The 22784-nt window shown below is 44.3% G+C and overlaps 1 protein-coding gene and 1 pseudogene across 1 annotated transcript in view; one reads left to right on the top strand and one right to left on the bottom strand.

Moving 5' to 3' along the window:
- LOC126233522 (glutamate receptor ionotropic, delta-2-like) overlaps positions 1–22784 on the top strand; it is a 198045-nt gene that overhangs the window by 32607 nt on the left and 142654 nt on the right. The window contains exons 3-5 of the mRNA XM_049942869.1: positions 4444–4568; positions 4622–4819; positions 22120–22319. Of these exons, the coding sequence (XP_049798826.1) occupies positions 4444–4568; positions 4622–4819; positions 22120–22319 (523 nt within the window). The remainder of the gene's footprint in view (positions 1–4443; positions 4569–4621; positions 4820–22119; positions 22320–22784) is intronic.
- Positions 12700–12817, bottom strand: LOC126210768 (5S ribosomal RNA; annotated as a pseudogene).

Here is a 22784-nt window from a genome sequence, read left to right as displayed (position 1 = left end):
CTATACTTATGTACATCTGTTTTCTTAAAAAGTGAGTTTGTTATTATTGGATTATTCAAAGGGTTCAAATGGCTCTGAGCACTATGGGACTTAACATCTGAGGTCATCAGTCCCCTAGAACTTAGAACTACATAAACCTAACTAACCTAAGGACATCACACACATCCATGCCCGAGGCAGGATTCGAACCTGCGACCGTAGCAGCCGCGCGGTTCCGGACTGCAGCGCCTAGAACCGCGTGGCCACCGCGGTCGGCCTATTGGATTATTGTAAGTTGTAAGATCACTTAGTATTTTTTCCATTTTCTTACATATCGGGTCTCCAAAAGTCCCCATAATATTCGTTATTGGGACATTTCCTGTTCTGGCACTGAAGTCACCCATCATAATAATCTGATCAGTAGCACTGTATTTATTCAGAGTTTTCTGTAGTTCTTTATAGAAGGTTCTAGACTCATCCTTTTTTTCTTCTTCAGCTGCATATATACTTATAATGGCGGCGTTGGCTCTTCTCAGTTTCATTCTAACTATGAGTCTTCTTTCTCTCATGTATGTGCAATATTTGATGTCTTTTCTCCATCTGTTATGCAAGAGTAATGCAACATCTTAGCTTGCTCCTTCATTTTGTTGGCTCCACTACGCAACATAATGTAATTGCCTACATATTTAGTACCTGTCACTTTCATATTTGTTTCTGTGATTGCTACAGCATCGATATTAATGTCTCTTAGTATATTTCGTAGTTCTATGTCTGGGAAGTTACTCTGACATTCTAGGTCGCTACTCTGATATATACGTTGATCCATTTTCGTTTGTCGTTTTTCACAGCTTTCTAACTTATTTTTGAGATCATTCTATTTCCATGGCTGCTCCTTATACTAGTAGCATAAGGAGTGAGTGTCTTCCGAGAGTTGGTTACCAGTCATGTGCTCATCCCACTTTCTAGAAGGACCAGGATTTTCTTTAGGGATTATCTTCCTTAGCCAGCATATTCTGGTCGTTTAAAGGTGCCGGAAAACACGCCTTTCATCTTCTCCCGTTGGCTAAAGTACAACCACTATACGCCATGCATTAGGCAGAAGTGACACGACTCATGTCTTCCTGGACGTGGGAGCAGGGTTTGTTGGCAGAGCTGCCTTGAATTCTTCGAGACCTGATCCATTCATCAAATTTCAGTGGATGTTTCTCAGAGTTTTGATTCTGACTAGGTATCGGCAGCCTGAACAGGCTAAGAGCCTTTGCCAAGCTTTCACCGTTAGAAAAGGAAAAGTGAAATGAAAGACACCTTCAGGCATCGAAATCTGATACCGTATGGGTCAAAGAAAACAAGAGTTGGCCAAGAGAGGGCGACAGAAAAAAAAGAAGAAAAAAAAAAGAAGGCTGATGCAAGTAAATGGAAGTAATGTCAGATTTAGCTACAGGCTCCCAAGTAGGGGGCCCCTTAGGGGAGCTACACGTTGTCTGGAATCTCAGCAATGAAATTAATGCGAAGTAAATCAAGATTTCAAATCTTACTAAAATAGATTTTATCTCACACTTGACACGCATTAACACCCTACAGAAAACCGCTACCAATAAGTTAGTGACAAAGTTATTCCTCGAATCTGTCAAGACCTGTCTATCATCTGACGGTTATTGACGGACTGGGTAGACAAAACGATCCCTCCTTACGTGATGGGTTGTTTGTCGATGAAATTGGAAACCCGACACGTTCTTTAAAAGTAATTCCACCATCCTGTAAATCGGTGTGTACAGATTGCAACCTATAATTTTACTCACTGGTGAAGAATTATATTCATCGATTACAGAATTATACTACTCTCATCACGGCGAAGGCAAATAACAAGCAGATTCAGTGCAGTTAAAATATACACCTTGATCCGTAATCAGTGTCAGGCTTCAGTTTTGAGCAAAATGCTTCGATATGCGTGGTCTGCCGCGAAATTACCACGACATCGTGACACTGTCTTTCTAATTATATTATCCATCAAAAATATGACTGTGCTATACGTGCTTTCACACGTTGCTCGTGCTGCTTCGAATTTTTTATGCTCTGAATGTTTCTACGAATGAAAATTTTCTCCTGAAGCATAACAGTAAAACAACAAAGCAAAAATTGAAAAACTACAATTTTTATATTTTTTATTTTCAGTCTCTGTTAATCATGTAAGATTATATAAGGTTTGTGATAAAACAATCTATTTTAATAAGATTTGAAATGATGTTTTATTCAATAATTCCATTGTCTTTTACAACGTCACATGAAAAATACTGAAAGATAGTATTCATCAGCCGGCCGCTGTGAGCGAGCGGTTCTAGGCGTTTCAGTCCGGAACTGCGCTGCTGATACGCTCGCAGGTTCGAATCCTGCCTCGGGCATGGATGTGTGTGATGTCCTTAGGTTAGTTAGATTTAATTAGTTCTAAGTCTAGGGGACTGATGACCTCAGATGTTAGGTCCCATAGTGCTTAGAGCCATTTGAACCAGTATTTATGCCCTGAAGACTCCTCCTAATGTCAGAGAGGCAAAAGGAAACTTTTGATAGCAAATACTTGTTAATAACAATTACTTGATTCGCTCCAGAACAAATGTACTTACCCTACGTATCTCTTTGCTGACGTCATGAGCGATTTCTGCATCGGCTTCTCATCCCACTGGCAATGAAAGCGACAGATGGCCAACTGCCTCTGCTTGCTAGCGTGGGAATCTACGGCTTGCTCGTTTGTCGTACTGCAGTGCTGATACATTCACTTCATGTAAGTGAAATAGCAAACCTGGAATAAAGTATCTGCAGCTAAGGGGTACCTCACAAGGACACTTCCAGAATTTGCTATGCATGTATGTTGGTAAACTCCCAGTTATGTGTTATCATCTCCCAAAATTGAAAATGTGTCCATTATTGGTTCAAATGTTACGATTACTTAAATTGTTCAGGTCTATATGGCTCTCATTGTAATAGCCTACAGGCCACTGAAGATGCGGATCGTGTATACCACCAAATATATAGCATTTCGTATAGTTGCCTATACGACCATATCTCGAAAAACGCGCCTTTTTCTTTGGAGTTTCGCTTGAGCTTCACTACACTAGTAGTGCGAGGGGCGTTTGAAAAGTCCGTGCAAAGTCCGAGAGATGGCACCACCAGCGAGTATAGAGGTCATGTTTAGTTGGCAGCAGCTTTGGAAAGAACGCACACCAAGTTTCGGCCATATTGGTCTATTTCTTTGTGTTTGGCATTGGTGTGAATCAAGGAAGTCAAGTGACTGTCAAAAACTAAACGAAAAAGAATTTCGTGTGGTGATTAAACATTACTTTCTGAAAGGAAAAACGCCTCAGGAGACTAAAGAGAAGTTTGATAAGCATTACGGTGACTCTTCACCTTCGATTAGAACAGTTTATAAGTGGTTTCAAAATTTTCGGAGTGGCCATATGGGCACAAGTGATGGTGAACGTTCTGGACGCCCTGTGGAGATTACGACTCCAGAAATAATTGATAAAATCCATGATATGGTGATGGATGACAGAAGAGTTATGGTGCATGAGATTGCTAGTGCTGTGGGCATCTTGAATGAACGAGTTCGTAATATTTTGCATAAACATTTGGACATGAGAAAGCTATCCGCAAGATGGGTTCTGCGATTGCCCACGCTTGACCATAAACAGAATCGTGTGAAGTGTTGAAAGGATGGTTTGCAGCTGTTCAGGCAGAATCTGCACGACTTTAAGTGTCATTTCGTCAATGTGGATGAAACATGGATACATTACAATATTCCTGAGAACAAACAACACTCTAAACAATGGGTTACCCAGGGAGAATCTGCACCAAAAAAGGCGTAGACCATTCCTTCGGCCGGAAAAGTTATGGCGACTGTCTTTTGGGATTCGCAAGAGACAATTCTCATCGACTATCTGGAAAAAGATAAAACTATTACAGGTGCATATTGTTCATCCTTATTGGACCGTTTGAAAACCGAGCTGCAAGAAAAACGCCGGCGATTGGACAGCAAAAAAGTCCTGTTCCATCACGACAATGCACCAGCACACATCTCAGCAGTTGTGGTCGCAAAATTAATGGAAATAGGATTCCAACTCGTTTAAAATCCCCCCTATTCTTGGCTCCCTCGGATTACTATTTGTTCCCCAATTTGAAGAAATGGCTGGCGGGACAAAGATTTTATTCAAATGAGGAGGTTATTGCTGCAACTACTAACTATTTTGCAGACTTGGACAGTTCCTATTGTTCGGAAGGAAACAACAAATTAGAACAGCGTTGGACGAAGTGCATATGTCTAAAATGAGACTAGGTCGAAAAATAAAAAAGGTTTACCCCAAACGCGTAAGTAGTTTTTATTTTTGCACAGACTTTTCAAACGCCCCTCGTAGATACGATTTTCGACAGCCTACACATGCTTGCACAACTGTACTGCGTTTATTATTGGGGCAGGTGGTGAACACTCCCTTGGACCACCTCAGCGATCGTCTGAGGAACGTGAAGGACAAGCACCTGGACACTATCACGCGCTACGGCTGGTCGGTGTGCACGACGCTGTCGCACATGTACAACTTCCGGTAAGCGCGCAACCCCTTACGACGGCTGCCGCAACCCGCAACGCACTGCCCAGGCGGCGGCCGGCGCTCACGCTGGTGCGCGTGTGCTTGCGCAGGCTGGTGCTCATGGCAACGCCCTCGTTCGGCTTCACGACGGACGGCGTGGTGGGCCTGCTGCACAACGGCTCCGCGGACCTGGGCGTGCCCGCGCTCATCATGAGCGCCAAGCGGCTGGGCTACGTCGACTTCACCGGGCCGTCGCGTCTCTGGACGTAAGCGGGACTGTCCGTCTCTTCCTGTCCCTGCCTACTGACAACCTGCTCATGTGGGAAGCAGAGGCCCATCACCATCCAGCTGTCCTGATCTAGTGTTACCGTTCTCTTCCAAACACTTCAGACAAATGCTTTGGAGGTTTGGCTGATAAGATCTTTCTCTGCCATTCTTTCTCTAGAATACATACAATTGGTATAAACTATGGTCTTCGATACCAGTGACGTCATAACAAGTACCAAAATGTAGTGTGAGGAGGGCTATGCGAGAGGCGTTCAATGAGTTCGAAAGTAAAGTTCTATGTACTGACTTGGCAGAAAATCCTAAAAAAATTTGGTCTTATATCAAAGCGGTAGGTGGATCAAAACAAAATGTCTGGACACTCTGTGACCAAAATCGTACTGATACAGAGGATGACAGACTAATGGTCGAAGTATTAAATGTCTTTTTCCAAAGCTGTTTCACAGAGGAAGACTGCACTGTAGTTCCTTCTCTAGATTGTCGCACAGATGACAAAATTATAGAAATCGAAATAGATGACAGACGGATAGAAAAACAATTCTTCTTCTTCTTCCGTATCCGGATGCACCAATTATATCTTCCCTTCCCAGTACTTAGCAACGTACTTTGCTTTATCATTGACTTTCAAAATATCATCTTTAGTGCATGTTATACACATATCTGGGCAAATCACTAGGTGGTCCAAGCCCTGTATTGCTCGGCATTCACACCTATCGCTATCACTGTAACCCCATTTAAATAGGTTTGATTTGCACCCAGTTACTCCAGTGCGCAGCCGGTTTAATGACCTACAAGTTGTGAAAGGTAGTTGAAATCCTGCAGATCCCTCCTCAAGTAGTTCCATTGTGGAGTGTGGCACCATTTCTTCCCAAAGAGATAGCCGCCTTGCGACGGGCTTGGTGGCGAGCTCTTCAGTAGTTTCAATGAAACTCCTGCGGGATTTCAGCCGGACACGTTGTTTTCGGTGCATACGCATCGGGGGTCGAGGATCATTCTTTTGTTTTGATCTTTCGATCTCGGCGGCTGCTTGTCTGCGGATGGTGGGTGGTGCTACGCCTATGATGGGATAAATGATGTCTGTGGGAGTTGGTTTGAGGCATCCTGTGGCAATACGTACAGTTTCGTTTACGGCGACGTCAACTTGCTTAGTGTGAGCAGAGTACCTCCAAACTGGCGCCGCATATTCCGCTGCTGAGATACACAGCACCAGACCCGTGGTGCGCAAAACATGTGGTTGAGCTCCCAACGATGAACTTGTTAGCTTCCGCAGTATGTTGTTCCTGGCACAGACCTTTTTTTAGTGTTGTGACAGTGCTGCTTAAAAGTAAGTGCTCTGTCCAGTGTTACTCCCAGGTATTTTGGGCTGTTTGTATGTTTCAGCTCTTCCCCTTGCCACATGACTCGGAGTTTCCGTTTGGCTTGTTTGTTCCTAAGATGGAAGGCGGATACTTGAGATTTACTAGGGTTTGGTTTGAGATTATTGCCGTCGTAATAGGTAGCAAGTTCTGTTAAGGCACCTGTGAGATTCTCCTCCACTTGTTCAAAGGTTTTATCCTGAGTGGCCACTGCTGCATCATCAGCATATATGAACATTCGTGTCTGGTGGCTGATGGGAAGATCATTGGTATAGATGTTAAATAATATTGGAGCCAAGACACTACCCTGTGCAAGTCCATTTTTCTGTGTCGTCCATCGGCTGTTTTTAGATTGTAAGGTTACATAGTAGCGTCTGTTCTGTAACATGCATTGCACGAACATAGAACGGGTGTAGTCCTTAGTGACATGATACACTTTCTGGGTAAGCAACTTATGGTTAACTGTGTCATATGCAGCACTGAGATCCAGGAATGCCACCCCAGTTACTTCTCCTCTCTGATAGCCGTCTTCGATGTACTGTGTGAGATTAAGGATTTGGCCACAGCATGATTTTCCTGGTCGAAATCCAGCTTTTTCGTTAATGAGGGCTTTGTCCACATAATCAGCTATGCGTTTGAGGATCATTCGCTCCAGCACTTTAAATAAATGACAAAGCGGTGAGACAGACCGGAATTTTTAGCTTCAGTTGGGTCTTTCCCTGGTTTTAATAACGCAATAACCCGAGCTTTCCTCCACAGTTTAGGAATTTGCATTGTTGTGATACTGTTATTCATTAGCTCTAGGATCCATGCTTGTACTCCCGGTCCAAAATGTATAATTTGCTCAGATCTCAGATCGTCGAGGCCAGCGGACTTATTGTTTTTCAAATCGTTGATGGCATTTTGCAGCTCCTGAATGAAGAACGGGCGAGCTAGAAAGCTAATCTCCTCGTTTAATTTTCTTTTAATTTTGCCATTCCTGATCTTCCTTTTAGTTTTTCCGTTCATGAGTAGTTGGTGAGCTATCTGATCAGGTGTAACTTCACTGTAATTTGGTTGTGGTTCTGTTGGGTCGTTGTTGAGACTTTTGACCAGTTTCCATGCCTTCCTACTGCTGTGCTTCATGTCCGTCTCTTGTAGGAGGTTACACCACTTTTCCTTTCTCGCTTCGGAGATACCAGACATCAGTACCTCACCTGCCTGGATCGTTTTCTCTGAGAGGGGGTCCTTATTGTACAGTTCTTCATGTTTTTTCAAAGCTTCCTTGCTGCTACCATTGAGTCCAGCGATATACTGGGTGCAGCACCCTCTAGGAATGCGCCGTCGAGAGATTTTCTTGACAAGGTCTATAAAAGTTTCATATGATTGTATCTCTGGTTTAATTTCCAAGATCTCCTTATGAAGGTCCTCTGTGAAAAGTTCCCAATGAGCTTTTTTGAAATTGAAGCGTCTCTTGAAGGGCATTACATCTGATTTGATTACTGCAGTAATACAGCAAGTTATTGCTCTGTGTTGCGATCTTGGAATTGGGTCCTCGATTTGCTTTACAGTTTGCAGGGATACCTTTTCGGAGACAAAGATGTTATCTGGATTATATCCTCGTTTCCATCTTCCGCTGTTAAATAACGCAGACAACTTTGGGTCATGTATCAGTTTCAGTTTAGCCTGGTCTGCCCAGATCTCCAGCATTTCGCCATCGTCATTTGTCTCTTTATAACCCCATGCGAGACCGTGACAGTTAAAATCTCCTAGTACAACTTTAATGTTTTTTGAATGGAAATTTTCAGGCTCCGTAAATTTGAACCTCGCACTGGGTGGTTTGTACACGGATGTTTCAGTACATGGATGTAGCTCAATAGTTAAAATTTCTATATTTTCTTCGCAGGTCAGAGCACAGGAGCATACGTCTAAGTTTGGTTTCACAAATATAGCACTTCCGTACCTTTCGTGTGGTCTCTCAAGAACTAATTTCATGCCCTGTATTTTTGGTCTATGGCTAGTTGGTGCTCTGTGTGTTTCTTGCAACACTAAAACATCACAGTTGTATCGTTTGCACAATTAAAATCGCTCAAAAGAGGAAAGGCCGCTGGACCTGATGGGATACCATTTCGATTTTACACAGAGTACGCGAAGGAACTTGCTCCCCTTCTTGCAGCGGTGTACCGTAGGTCTCTAGAAGAGCGTAGCATTCCAAAGGATTGGAAAAGGGTACAGGTCATCCCCGTTTTCAAGAAGGGACGTCGAACAGATGAGCAGAACTATGGACCTATATCTCTAACGTCGATTAGTTGTAGAATTTTCGAACACGTATTATTTCGAGTATAATGACTTTTCTGGAGACTAGAAATCTACTCTGTAGGAATCAGCATGGGTTTCGGAAAAGACGATCGTGTGAAACCCAGCTCGCGCTATTCGTCCACGAGACTCAGAGGGCCATAGACGCGGGTTCCCAGGTAGATGCCGTGTTTCTTGACTTCCGCAAGGCGTTCGATACAGTTCCCGACAGTCGTTTAATGAACAAAGTAAGAGCATATGGACTATCAGACCAATTGTGTGATTGGATTGAAGAGCTCCTAGATAACAAAACGCAGCATGTCATTCTCAATGGAGAGAAGTCTTCCGAAGTAAGAGTGATTTCAGGTGTGCCGCAGGGGAGTGTCATAGGACCGTAGCTATTCACAATATACATAAATGACCTGGTGGATGACATCGGAAGTTCACTGAGGCATTTTGCAGATGATGCTGTGGTGTATCGAGAGGTTGTAACAATGGAAAATTGTACTGAAATGCAGGAGGACCTGCAACGTATTGACGCATGGTGCAGGGAATGGCAATTGAATCTCAACGTAGACAAGTGCAATGTGCTGCGAATACATAGAAAGCTACAATCATTTAGCTACAATATAGCAGGTCAGCAACTGGAAGCAGTTAATTCCATAAATTATCTGGGAGTGCGCATTAGGAGTGATTTAAAATGGAATGACCATATAAAATTAGTCGTCGGTAAAGCAGATGCCAGGCTGAGATTCATTGGAAGAATCCTAAGGAAATGCAGTCCGAAAACAAAGGAAGTAGATTACACTACACCTGTTCCCCCACTACATCAATACTGCTCACCGGTGTGGGATACGTACCAGATAGGTTGATAGAAGAGATAGATAAGATCCAACAGAGAGCAGCGCGCTTCGTTACAGGATCATTTAGTAATCGCGAAAGCGTTACGGAGATGATACATAAACTCCAGTGGAAGACTCTGCAGGAGAGACGCTCAGTAGCTCGGTACGGGCTTTTGTTGAAGTTTCGAGAACATACCTTCACCGAGGAGTCAAGCAGTATATTGCTCCCTCCTACGTATATCTCGCGAAGAGACCATGAGGATAAAATCAGAGAGATTAGAGCCCACACAGAGACATACCGAAAACCTTTCTTCCCACGAACAATAAGAGACTGGAATAGAAGAGAGAACGGATAGAGGTACTCAACGTACCGTCCGCCACACACCGTCAGAGGGCTTGTAAAGTATGGATGCAGATGTAGATGTAGACAAATGCTTTGGAGGTTTGGCTGATAAGATCTTTCTCTGCCATTCTCTCTCTAGTATATCTCTACATACAACTGGGATAAACTAAAGTCTTCGATACCAATGAGGTCATAACAAGTCCGAAAAAGCAACACAAACGCGATTCCAAAATGGCGACCAATGATACTATGCATTCCAATGTGCGCCTTAATACGCTGGACAACAGTATTAAAGAATCACTTTTTTAAACCCCGTAACTGTTTCCCAGTGCGACACGAAAGTTCGAAATTTGCCTCAAAGGTGCCTACAACCTTCCTCTGCAAAGGTGCAAAAATCGTGGCGCCCTCCGACGTCACCTCCGCCTTCCTGTCCTCTCCTGGAGATCTGAAACGAGGAGTAATTCGTAACCTTCTGCCAAGGCATGTGGATATTTGACCTTAAATCATCCCGCACAGATACACCAGTATCACACCTAGGTTCTGTTGACTAATAACCGATTGCATAGTTAAACGATATGCTACCTAAAAGTGAGAAAGTAATTAACTGTAGGCCTACTGTAAGTCATTTAAAGACTCATCTGCGAATCTCTGCATCAGGCCTTATAATCTTCACTTCTCTCTCCATTTCGAAACATGTTTCTAACTACACTCATGCTCATAAATTAAGGATAATGCTGATACATGGCGATACAACGCTCTGGTGGGCGGTTTGCGGGTTTAAATCACCTCGGGTATGACCATGCGATGCATTTGACCTGCGGTCGTTGCACGGTAGGTCTGGCAGCAGTCCACATACGCAGAAGAGTGTTGATGCATGTCAGAGTACGGCGCAGCGAGTAAGTTTGCACACGTTTTCAGACGTGCTAATAGTGAATGCGTGTTGAAAATGGCTCAAAGAACACATACTGATGACGTTATGAGGGGTAGAATACTAGGGTCACAAGAGGCTGGTCAAAGACAGCAGGTCATAGCAAAGGCCCTCTGTGTGCCACAAAGTGTGATCTCAAGATTATGGCAACGATTCCAGCAGATAGGAAACGTGTCCTACAATAAGGGACGTCCACAGTATACAACACCACAAGAAGACCGATATCTTACCATCAGTGCCCGCAGACGGCCACGGAGTACCGCAGGTAGCCTTGCTCGGGACCTTACCGCAGCCACTGGAACAGTTGTCTCCACACAGTCTACAGACGACTGAACAGACATGGTTTATTCACCTGGAGACCTGCAAGGTGCATTCCACTGATCCCTGGTCACAGCAGAGCCCCTAAAGCCTGGTGTCAAGAACACAGTACTTGGTCATTGGAACAGTGGTCCCAGGGTTCACGGATGAGTCCAGGTATAGTCTGAAGAGTGATTCTCACCGGCTTTTGATCTGGCGTGAACCAGGAACCAGATACTAATCCTTTAATGTCCTTGAAAGGGACCTGTATGGAGGTCATGGTTTGATGGACTGGGGTGGGATTATCACTGGTGCACGTACACCCCTGTATGTCTTTCACAGAGGAACTGTAACAGGTCAGGTGTATCGGGACGTCATTTTGCACCAGTATGCCCGCCTTTTCAGGGGTGAAATGGGTCCCACCTTCCCCCTAATCGATGATAACGCACGGTCGCACCGAACTGCCATCGTGAAGAAATGTCTTGAAACAGAAGATAGGCGAATGGAGTGGCCTGCCTGTTCTCCAGACCTAAACCCCATCGAACACGTCTGGGATGCTATCAGTCGAAGTATTGTTGCACGTCTTCAAACGCCTAGGACACTTCAGGAGCTCCGACAGGCACTGGTGCAAGAATGGGAGGCTATACCCCAGCAGTTGCTCGACCACCTGATACAGAGTATGCCAACCCTTTGTGCGGCCTGTATACGTGTGCATGGTGATCATATCCCATATTAATGTCGGGGTACATGCACAGGAAACAGTGGCGTTTTGTAGCGCATGTGTTTCGGGACGGTTTTCTCAACTTATGACCAATAACATGGACTTACAGATCGGTGCCGTGTGTGTTCCCTATGTGCCTATGTCATTAGCGCCATTTTGTGTAGTGCCACGTTGGGTGGCACCACATTCTGTCAGGAGTTATCCTTAATTTATGAGCATGAGTGTGTATCACCTCTCTGTACACTACTGCATCACCTGCGTACGTAGCGCTACAAATGTTTTATACCAGGTCATGTATGTGTACCATGATCATCAGCGGCCTGTCACAGTACCGCCGGATACTAATTTCTCCGTTAAAAACGACCCATGTGTTTATGTTCCGTCTCCGGATTACAGCATCCATAGCCGTGTTGGTTAGTGCGGTAAAACGTAATCTGTAGGTGGCTAGTGTAACATTTCTGGCTCTTGAAGCTTCCAGCCCTGACTATTGTCAAACCATCCTACATGCTGCAGTAGGCAGGTGACGTCATTCGAAAATATTGATCAGTGTGTATGACCAAAGGACGCTAAACGTCTCGTCTGCACACGGCACCACAATTGGGTGGGCTCCTTTATTTAGCTGACGTCACTCCGGCGGGCGAACCTCTGCTTTGATTGGCTACTGGGGTGGTGAATGCGCGCCAGACCGTGTATCTTCATTACCTGTTGTTTGTTAAATAAAATGTAAAATATGAGTTTGCGTAAATTAAAAGATCCCTCACCATCTGAAACATAAGAAAAGTAAGAACAGCCCAGTCACAACATGCAAGTTAGAGGGCAGAATTCCGATGTTACGTAAATCACACCCAATTGGGTTTATATTGAATCTGCACACTGTGTGTAACGCAGTCTTATAATAAGCACTCTGTCTTCAGGCCACTAGTGGTCCATCGGGACCATCCGACCGCCGTGTCATCCTCAAGTGAGGATGCGGATAGGAGGGGCGTGCGGTCAGCACACGGCTCTCCAGGTCATTATGATGGTTTTCTTTGACCGGAGCGGCTACTATTCGGTCGAGTAGCTACTCAATTGCCATCATGAGGCTGAGCGCAACCCGAAAAATGGCAACAGCACATGGCGGCGCTGACGGTCACCCATCCTAGTGCCAGCCACGCCCAACAGGGCTTTACTTCGGTGATCCGACGGGAACCGGTATTTCCACTGCGGCAAGGCCGTTGCCAGTCTTATAATAACCCTGATATAAATCCTACGTTGTGTGTTTAGCCTTTTATATAATTTGTTCACTAAATTAAATTCTCAAACTTTCCCTCCTAAAACGATGATGGGAAAGGATTCCGGTGAGTGTGAACATTTAACAGATAAATGCCATCATAAAAATATTACAACTGCATTTTTTTTCTTTTAATGAAACGCAGAATTGATCATGAGTTTGTACAAGGAACAATCAGGTATATGAATGTAAACAAAACATGTAAATAGTCCTTATACGATAGAGGCGTTGGCAAGACCTTGTAGAAGTGACAGAGCATGGAATCTAGTATGCTTCATTACTTCAGGAAGGGGAAGCAAGGACAACAGGTGAAATGTATAATATCGCTAAACAAGAGGGTAATCGGATGCAGTGCCTCGATGTCAGTTAAGGAGGCAAAGTGTTCCAAGGGATGTAATCGCTGAGAAATCTCACCTTGAATTCTGGGTGGCTGAAAAATCAACTGAAACTCTACAGGCCGAAACTGCGCAACGCTTAGGAGATCGATCGAAGTACGGACCTCTGTTTGTCCAGGTGGTCAGGACAAATGAAGCTGTGAATGAAATTACTCTGAAGCAAGGGCGGCAGAGCACGCGACCGACTCCTTCGGCGGCCAGGAACCAACAACTACTGAAATTCTCTTCCCGCCCGCACCCAGTGTGCGACTTCTCCGCTGTGTCAGAACTCGGCCAATCGTGGCCGATTAACAAAGCTTTCACTAGTCATGGATTTGCAACAAAATTCGTATAGACTCCCTGTCATCCGACATCGAGAGAAGAAGCCACTAGCAACGGAAAGGGACTCCGTCCGCAGTGCCCAGTTACCAGATGTTCTTCCCGCGTCCTGGCCTTCTCTCTGCCTACAAGTTACCGCTCGTCTCCAGCGTGAAATGAATTTTGATATGCATGCCTCCTACTCCCAACCATGTACATACCGGTACATAGCATCCGATTACCTTCATTGCATGACAGTGTAGTGTGGTTTCGAAATGACATAATTTGCATGTATGCAAATTCAGGTTTTAGAAATGCGAGATAGGTTGGTTTGGTGGCACTCAATACGTGTATGAAGAGGCCAGAGGGATGCCTTCTTGCAAAATAAATAATCAAATAAAAATAATTTTTCATATAGCACGTTTTTCAGTCGGACTAAAAAGTATAAAATAATTTTCCCTAGGTCCATACAGATTCCTAATCCTACACAGACAGTAATGAAAATTTGTGATTATAAATTTTTAACTGGTTTGAAAAACTTTTCAAATTTCATACAAAAACGTGCATACAACACATAATTGATGCGTGAGTAGTTCATCTCCTGACTATCATCAATTGCATGCATCCCACGTTTTTCGTTTTAAATCTTGAAGTATTTTCATTGCTGTCAAAAATTCACATAAACAAATTTTCAGGGCTGTTTGTGCGGGGTTAGGAAGCCGTATGCGGCAAGGAGAAATATTGTATACTTCCTAGTCCGAATTAAATCTTGTTATACAGGGCGTTTCAAATCGAATATCCGGGTCTTAAGGCTTTGTAGCATTTATTACAGACAACTTACGTTTGTAAATAATAGATCAAATGAAAGAGCAACTAAACAGTTTGTTATAGTGTTCAATGTGAGGACCATTCGTCATACAGCACACATCGAGTCGATAGGCGAGATCTTCCCAAACCTTGATCAGTGTGTCCGGAGTAATTGCTGCAACAGATGCTTCAATCCTGTTTCTTAAGTCGGGTAGATCAACTGGTAGCGGAGGCACGTACACATTATCCTTTATGAACTCCCAACGCTAGAATCGCATAGCGTTAAATCGGGTGAACGTGGAAAACCCAACTAACCTAAGGATACCACACATAGCCATGCCCTAGGCTGGATTCGAACCTGCGACCGTAGCAGCAGCGCAGTTCCGGACTGAAGCGCCCAGAACCGCTCGGTCACAACGGCCGGCTCAGCTTCTTCCAGTTGAGGAAGGAGTCATAGTTCTACGAGCACCTCAAGAAAACAAACGGCAGTCACACTTCACTGGAAAAGAAAAGCCCATAAATCTTTCGCCAGGATATGACACACAAAAAAAAATCGATTAGGACAGTCTCGTTACAACTGTACTATATCGTTGGGATTTGCTGACTACCAGAAGAGCACATCACGTGTGTTCACACTTCCACTAAGACGAAGTGTCGATCCATCACTAAAGACACGACCAAAAAAAAACTTCATCGTCATGAAGTAACTTTTCGTTTGCAAAGTCGGCACGTATCGACTCTATGAGAGCCATGTGGTGAATGGTGCTGATATTGAACACTCGTAGGAAAAACTTTTGCTCTTTTATTTGATATATTATTTACAATCTAAGTGGAATGTAATATATGCTACAAAACCTTAAAACGTGGATATTCGTTTTCAAACAACATGTATTATAAATTAATTTTGATTTAATTAATTATTTTATGCTCTTTAGACTTATGAGTGTGGGTTTTTCAGTGGATTTAAAACATTTTGACGAGATTATGAGAGTTTGTTAAATTGCAGATTTTTTCAGTGTCTCTTCACTTGATGATATCTGAAGTAGACTAGTGGGATAGTTTTCTTCTAACAATATGTCAATTTTTTAAATTGCTATTTTCGTAGAAATAAAATAAAGAACCAAGCAAAATTAATTTATATGATTTTTGTAAGATTTTTATTTCAGTACTATTTTATACCAGTTGCTTTTGCTCTTGAATGTGTATATCACATCGCGCCGCTCTCTCTGTCGGTCTCTCCTTTTTCTCCTGCCCTCTCTGCCCATCTCCTCCTACCCTCTCTGTCCATCTTCTCCTTCCCCCTCTATCTCCACTTTTTGCTCTCTCCTTGTCCATCGCCTTCTTCCTTTCTCTCTGCCAATCTCCCCCTCCTCTCTTTCTCTGTCCATTGCTTTCTTCACCACCTCCCTCTGTCCATCTCCTCCCTCCTCTCACCATCTATCTGCTTCACCACCACCCCTGTCAATCTATCTCCTCCTCACACACCTCTCCATTTCCTCCTCCCCTCCCTCTTTGGGTATCTGCCCCTCCTTCCACTGTCTATCATTCCTACCCCCTCTCTTTCTCCACATATACCTTTGCCCTCTCTTTGTCCATCTCCTTCTCCCTTCCCTCTGCTCATGTCCTCCTGCTCCCTCTCTATCTCCTCATATCCCACTATCCATCTCCTCTCACCTCCTCCTCACGATGTCTGTATCCTCTTTTCCCACCCTCTGTACATCCCCCCCCCCCTCTGTGTTTTCATTGCCTCCTACCCTTCTCTTTGACCATTTCCCACTCCACATCATCTCCTCTCTCTGCCCTCTCCCATTGTTCTGAACACCTCTCCCATCACTTCTCTCTGTCCATTTCCTTCCACCCTCTCTTGTCCGTTCTCTCATTCTCCTCTTTGTCTCCCTTCTCTCTCTCTCTCTCTCTCTCTCTCCATCTCTTCCTCTTCCTGTGTCTCTCTGTCCATCTCATCTTTCCCCCTCACCTGTCCATTTCCCCTCCTCCCTACCTTTGTCCATCTCCTCCTACCCTTCTCCCTGATCATACTACACTTTCTGGACATATACTTCCTGAAACACATTCCAATACTACTCACATAACATGACAGTCACGCAGGGCAGCCTGGATGTCAGGTGTAACCAAGTAAAACACCCCAGTCTCTACCCCTGCCAAAATGACCTACTAGGAAGCTGTTTAATACTGTGTTGCGATCCAGTTCTGAGCTACATATAAAATTTTAAGTCTCTTACCCATTGAAAAGTTAACTTACAACGATATGAAAAATTTTTACTGAACAGAGGACAAAATACCTAATAAAAACACTTTCAAAACATTTTATGAGTGCAGTTGTCAGGGAGATGTCAGACTAACTATTCTCTATTCCGTTGCTTCATGAATGTTATTTCGAACACATGCTGATAAAATTTTTTGTCGTAGATTATATGTGACTAGTCGAATTCTATTTTGTCCCATTATTGTCTGCTTTTTTTTTCTCTGCAAGTGCTGCATTAACATTCGAAATAGTGAGAATGATAGATATACACAATGTTTCAAAAGAACTCAAACGATTTCACAATATTATGTCTTGCACATAAATGTATACCAAAACATGTCTTAAATTTCAATTTACATACAGGACTGAATCATTTCATTGTAAAAATTAACGTCCAATTTTACTATACATATTTTACATGCATGCAAATATGACCTTGGGATACTTTTTGCTTTTAGGTTCAGGATCAGACATTTCATTTACCTTTTAGAAATATTTAATGTGCCCTCAATGGGACACTCAATAAACATCCATAAAGTAGCTAAAGCTTTTCAGTATATTTGAAGCATGGTTGGAGTTACTAAGTTAACTTCTGTTGCTATGCAGCCTTTCAGTCACTCAAAGTTGTTGAAAGTGGAGGCACATAGACTTAGTTACACAAACCCAACGAAAAATTTGCAAGCCCTGATATCAGGTGACCTTGTGGGCCATTGGTGCAATGTGAGATCCTTATGCCACTTGCACTGTAGGAGATGCAGTGCTGTACATTCTGCTAAAAATTACTCCCCACGATTGTAACTGAATTGCACTTCTTGAAATGGATATCTCAGTATGCTGTTTGTTACTGTGTTATCACCCTCTCGCCATGAACCACACTAAGTAATACACTTCGGGCAGGGGCGCTTGTTGTACCAGGGAGGCATATTCAGGAAACCAAATAACCTGCAGCTTACAACTGGCGCTAAGGTGGACTTTTAGTTTCGATGCATGTTAAAACTGATCCAAATTTCTATTTTCTTCAATGTACGAGACGATGAAACGATTAAAGAAATGTTTGACCAGGTAAAAGAAACTATTCAGATAGTTAAGGGAGATGAAAATTTAATTATGATGAAGGAGTGGAATTCGATAGTAGAGGAAAATGAAGGGAAAAAAAAATAATATGTGAATGTGGACTGGGAGAAAAGAATGAAAGAGGAAGCCGCCTGATAGAACTCGACACAGAGCATGATTTAATCATTGCAAAACATTTAAGAATCATGAAAGAAGGATGTATATGTGAAACAGACCTGGAGGCACAAGAAGGTTTCAGATTGATTATATAAAGGTGAGACAGAGAATTCGTAACCAGATTTTAGATTGTAAGACATTTGCAGGAGCATATGTGGACTCTGAGCACAATGGATTGGTTGTGAACTGTAGATTAAAGCTGAAGAAATAGTAAAAAGGTACGAAATTAAGGAGACAGGACCTATGTAGGTTAACAGAATCTGAAGTTGTTGAAATTTCAGAGGGAGCATTATGTAATGGATGACTAGAACAGGGGAAAGGAAGACAGTCGAAGATGAAGGGGTAGCTTTAAGACATGAAGTAGTGAAGACAACAGAGGATCCAACAGGTAAAAAGACAAGATCTAGCAGAAACCCTTGGATAACACAAGAGATACTGGTGAAACGGAAGAATTTAAAAATGCAGCAAATGAAGTATATGAAACGGAATACAAACATCTAAAGAATAAGACTGGCAGGAAGTAGAAAATGGCAAAGCAGGAACGGCTAGAAGACAAATGTAAGGATCTAGGAGCACATTTCACGAGAGGAAAGACAGGTATCGCCAACAGAAAAATTAAAGAGGCCTTTGGAGCAAAGAGAAGCAGCGGTATAAACATCAAGAGCTCAAAAGGAAAACCAGTCCTAAACAAAAAAGTGAAAGCTGAAAGGTGAAATCAGTATATAGAAAATCTATGCAAGGGAGATGAACTCGAAAGCAATATTATAGAAAGGAAAGAGGACGTAGATGACGATGAGATTGGAGATATCACAAGAATTTCACAGAGCACTGAAAGACCTATGACGCAACAAAGCCCTGCGAGTAAACGAAATTCCATCAGAACTACTGATAGCCTTGGGAGAGGCAGCCATGACAAAATCGTTCCATCTCGTGCGCAAGTTGTATGAGATAGGCGAAATACCCTAAGAGTTCAGGAAGAATGAAATAACTGCAATTCCAGAGAAAGTAGAAGCCGACATGTGTGGAATTTCCGAACTATCTGTTTAATAAGACATGGTTACAAAATAGTAACACGACTTCTTAATGGAAGAATAGAAAGACTGTTAGAATCCGATGTAGGGGACGTCAGTTTGGAAGTCGGAGAAATGTAGGAACACGCGAAGCGATACTGGCCCTACGATTTACTTTAGGACATAGGTTTAAGGAAAGACAAATCTACGTTTATAGCATTTGTAGAATTAGATAAAGCTTTTGACACTGTTGAGTTGGGTTGTTTCGGGAAGGACACCAGACAGCGAGGTCATTGGTCTCATCGGATTAGGGAAGGATGGGGAAGGAAGTCGGCCGTGCCCTTTCAAAGGAACCATCCCGGCATTTGCCTGGAGCGATTTAGGGAAATCACGGAAAACCTTAATCAGGATGGCCGGACGCGGGATTGAAGCGTCGTCCTCCTGAAGATACTGTTGACTGGCATACTGTCTTTGGAACTCTGAAGGTAGCAGGGATAAAATACAGGGAGCGGAAGGGTATTTTTGTCCGCAGATCGTGGTCTCGCGGTAGCGTTCTCGCTTCCCGAGCACGGGGTCCCGGGTTCGATTCCCGGCGGGGTCAGGGATTTTCTCTGCCTCGTGATGACCGGGTGTTGTGTGATGTCCTTAGGTTAGTTAGGTTGTAAGTAGTTCTAAGTTCTAGGGGACTGATGACCATAAATGTTAAGTCGTATAGTGCTCAGAGACATTTTTTTGGAAGGGTGTTTACAACTTGCACAGAGATCGGGTGGCAGTTACACGAGTCTAGGGCATGAAAGGGAAGCATTGGTTGAGAAGGGAGTGAGACAGGATTGCAGCCTATCCTCAAAGAAAACTTTGGAGTAGGAGTTAAACTTCAGGAAGAATAAATAAAAACTTTGAGGTTTGCTGATGACATTTTAATACTGCCAGAGACAGCAAAAGACTTGGAAGAGCAGCTAAACGGAATGGACAGTGTGTTGAAAGCAGGACATAAGATGAACATAATCAAAAGCAACACAAGGATAATGGAAGCTGGTAGGATCAAATCAGATGATGCTGGTGGAACTAGATTAGAAAATGAGATATTTAAAGTAGTAGCTGAGTTTTGCTATTTGGGCAGCAAAACAACTCATGATGACCGAAGAAGAGGGCATAAAAATGTAGACTGGCAAGGCGAGCGTATTTGAAGAAGAGAGATTTGTTAACATCGAAAATAGATGTAAGTGCTAGGAAGTCTTTCCTGAAGTTATACACTCCTGGAAATTGAAATAAGAACACCGTGAATTCATTATCCCAGGAAGGGGAAACTTTATTGACACATTCCTGGGGTCAGATACATCACATGATCACACTGACAGAACCACAGGCACATAGACACAGGCAACAGAGCATGACCAATGTCGGCACTAGTACAGTGTATATCCACCTTTCGCAGCAATGCAGGCTGCTATTCTCCCATGGAGACGATCGTAGAGATGCTGGATGTAGTCCTGTGGAACAGCTTGCCATGCCATTTCCACCTGGCGCCTCAGTTGGACCAGCGTTCGTGCTGGACGTGCAGACCGCGTGAGACGACGCTTCATCCAGTCCCAAACATGCTCAATGGGGGACAGATCCGGAGATCTTGCTGGCCAGGGTAGTTGACTTACACCTTCTAGAGCACGTTGGGTGGCACGGGATACATGCGGACGTGCATTGTCCTGTTGGAACAGCAAGGTCCTTTCCCGGTCTAGGAATGGTAGAACGATGGGTTCGATGACGGTTTGGATGTACCGTGCACTATTCAGTGTCCCCTCGACGATCACCAGTGGTGTACGGCCAGTGTAGGAGATCGCTCCCCACACCATGATGCCGGGTGTTGGCCCTGTGTGCCTCGGTCGTATGCAGTCCTGATTGTGGCGCTCACCTGCACGGCGCCAAACACGCATACGATCATCATTGGCACCAAGGCAGAAGCGACTCTCATCGCTGAAGACGACACGTCTCCATTCGTCCCTCCATTCACGCCTGTCGCGACACCACTGGAGGCGGGCTGCACGATGTTGGGGCGTGAGCGGAAGACGGCCTAACGGTGTGCGGGACCGTAGCCCAGCTTCATGGAGACGGTTGCGAATGGTCCTCGCCGATACCCCAGGAGCAACAGTGTCCCTAATTTGCTGGGAAGTGGCGCCTAATTTGCTGGGAAGTGGCGGTGCGGTCCCCTACGGCACTGCGTAGGATCCTACGGTCTTGGCGTGCATCCGTGCGTCGCTGCGGTCCGGTCCCAGGTCGACGGGCACGTGCACCTTCCGCCGACCACTGGCGACAACATCGATGTACTGTGGAGACCTCACGCCCCACGTGTTGAGCAATTCGGCGGTACGTCCACCCGGCCTCCCGCATGCCCACTATACGCCCTCGCTCAAAGTCCGTCAACTGCACATACGGTTCACGTCCACGCTGTCGCGGCATGCTACCAGTGTTAAAGACTGCGATGGAGCTCCGTATGCCACGGCAAACTGGCTGACACTGACGGCGGCGGTGCACAAATGCTGCGCAGCTATCGCCATTCGACGGCCAACACCGCGGTTCCTGGTGTGTCCGCTGTGCCGTGCGTGTGATCATTGCTTGTACAGCCCTCTCGCAGTGTCCGGAGCAAGTATGGTGGGTCTGACACACCGGTGTCAATGTGTTCTTTTTTCCATTTCCAGGAGTGTATGTCTGCAGTGTAGCCATGTAAGGAAGTGAAACAGTTTAGACAAAAAGAGAATAAAAGCTTTTGGAATTTCGTGCTACAGAAGAGTGCTGAAGATTAAATCGGTATATCATGTAACTAATGAGGAGGTAGTGAATATAATTGATGAGAAAAGAGATTTGAGTGCGACCTGATTAGAAGAAGGGTTCGGCTGATTGGACACATTCTGAGACATCAAGGGATCACGAATTTAATATTGGAGGGAGTGTGGGCGTAAAAATCGTAGAGGGAGATCAAGAGATGAAAAATCTAAGCAGATTCAGAAGGATGTATGATACAGCAGTTATTTAGAGATGAGGATGCTTGCTCAGGATAGAGTAGCATGGAGAGCTGCAACAAACCAGACTGAAACCACCGCAACAACAACAAACAGGTATAATTGTGAAAATATTTGTAAACATCCCGTATGTTAGGTTTCTTTACAAGATGAGCCACTAGTAGGAATCTAATGATTTGTCGTGTACTGCAACGCAAGGTGGTACCTCTATGGGACATGCACTGTGGGTATGTTTCAGTTCGAAGATTATGTTCCGGCACCCGAAGATCGTGGGCATATACGGGGCGCTGTTCAAGCCGTTCAGGGCGTCGCTGTGGGCATGCTGCGGCCTGACCTTCCTGCTGGTGCTTCTGGCTGCCAGACTGGTCAACTGGGTGCACAGCGACGGCAGCTGGAGCTGCGCCATCCTATTCGTCTTCTCAGCCATCACTCTGCAGAGTGAGTAGGGACGCTCTCTACAGCCGCTCACCGGCGTCAGCAGAGTTCTCCAGGCAGACTGTTTCTCATCACGTGCAGACATCGTTTACACACTGCTTCCACACCAAAGCACTGTAACTTGTTACCGCTCCAAGAGCACTGTCGCAGGACAGTAATAATCTCGCAAGGCCTCAGAAAACAGGACAGCACTTTGCTGGTTAGTCCCTCTTTCCCTTACTCTGAGCCAAGGAATTTTTTAAGGAAACTGCATCCTCCATTTCCAAGTTAACTGGACGCCTGCCTTTATTGTCTGCTACTCTCCAGTGCGCCAGGCAAATTTTCTCTCTTGCGGTATCCCATTTCCTCCAAATGATCTCGTAATAGTTATCTTCAGGTGAAAGATCGTTTACGGACCATAAATTTGATGTTGTTGTTGCTGTGGTCTTCAGTCCAGAGACTGGTTTGATAGAGCTCTCCATGCTACTC

This window comes from Schistocerca nitens, chromosome 1 (genome assembly GCF_023898315.1).
Source record: "Schistocerca nitens isolate TAMUIC-IGC-003100 chromosome 1, iqSchNite1.1, whole genome shotgun sequence".
Taxonomy (NCBI): Eukaryota; Metazoa; Arthropoda; class Insecta; order Orthoptera; family Acrididae; genus Schistocerca; species Schistocerca nitens.
This window is presented reverse-complemented; position numbering and strand designations above follow the sequence as displayed.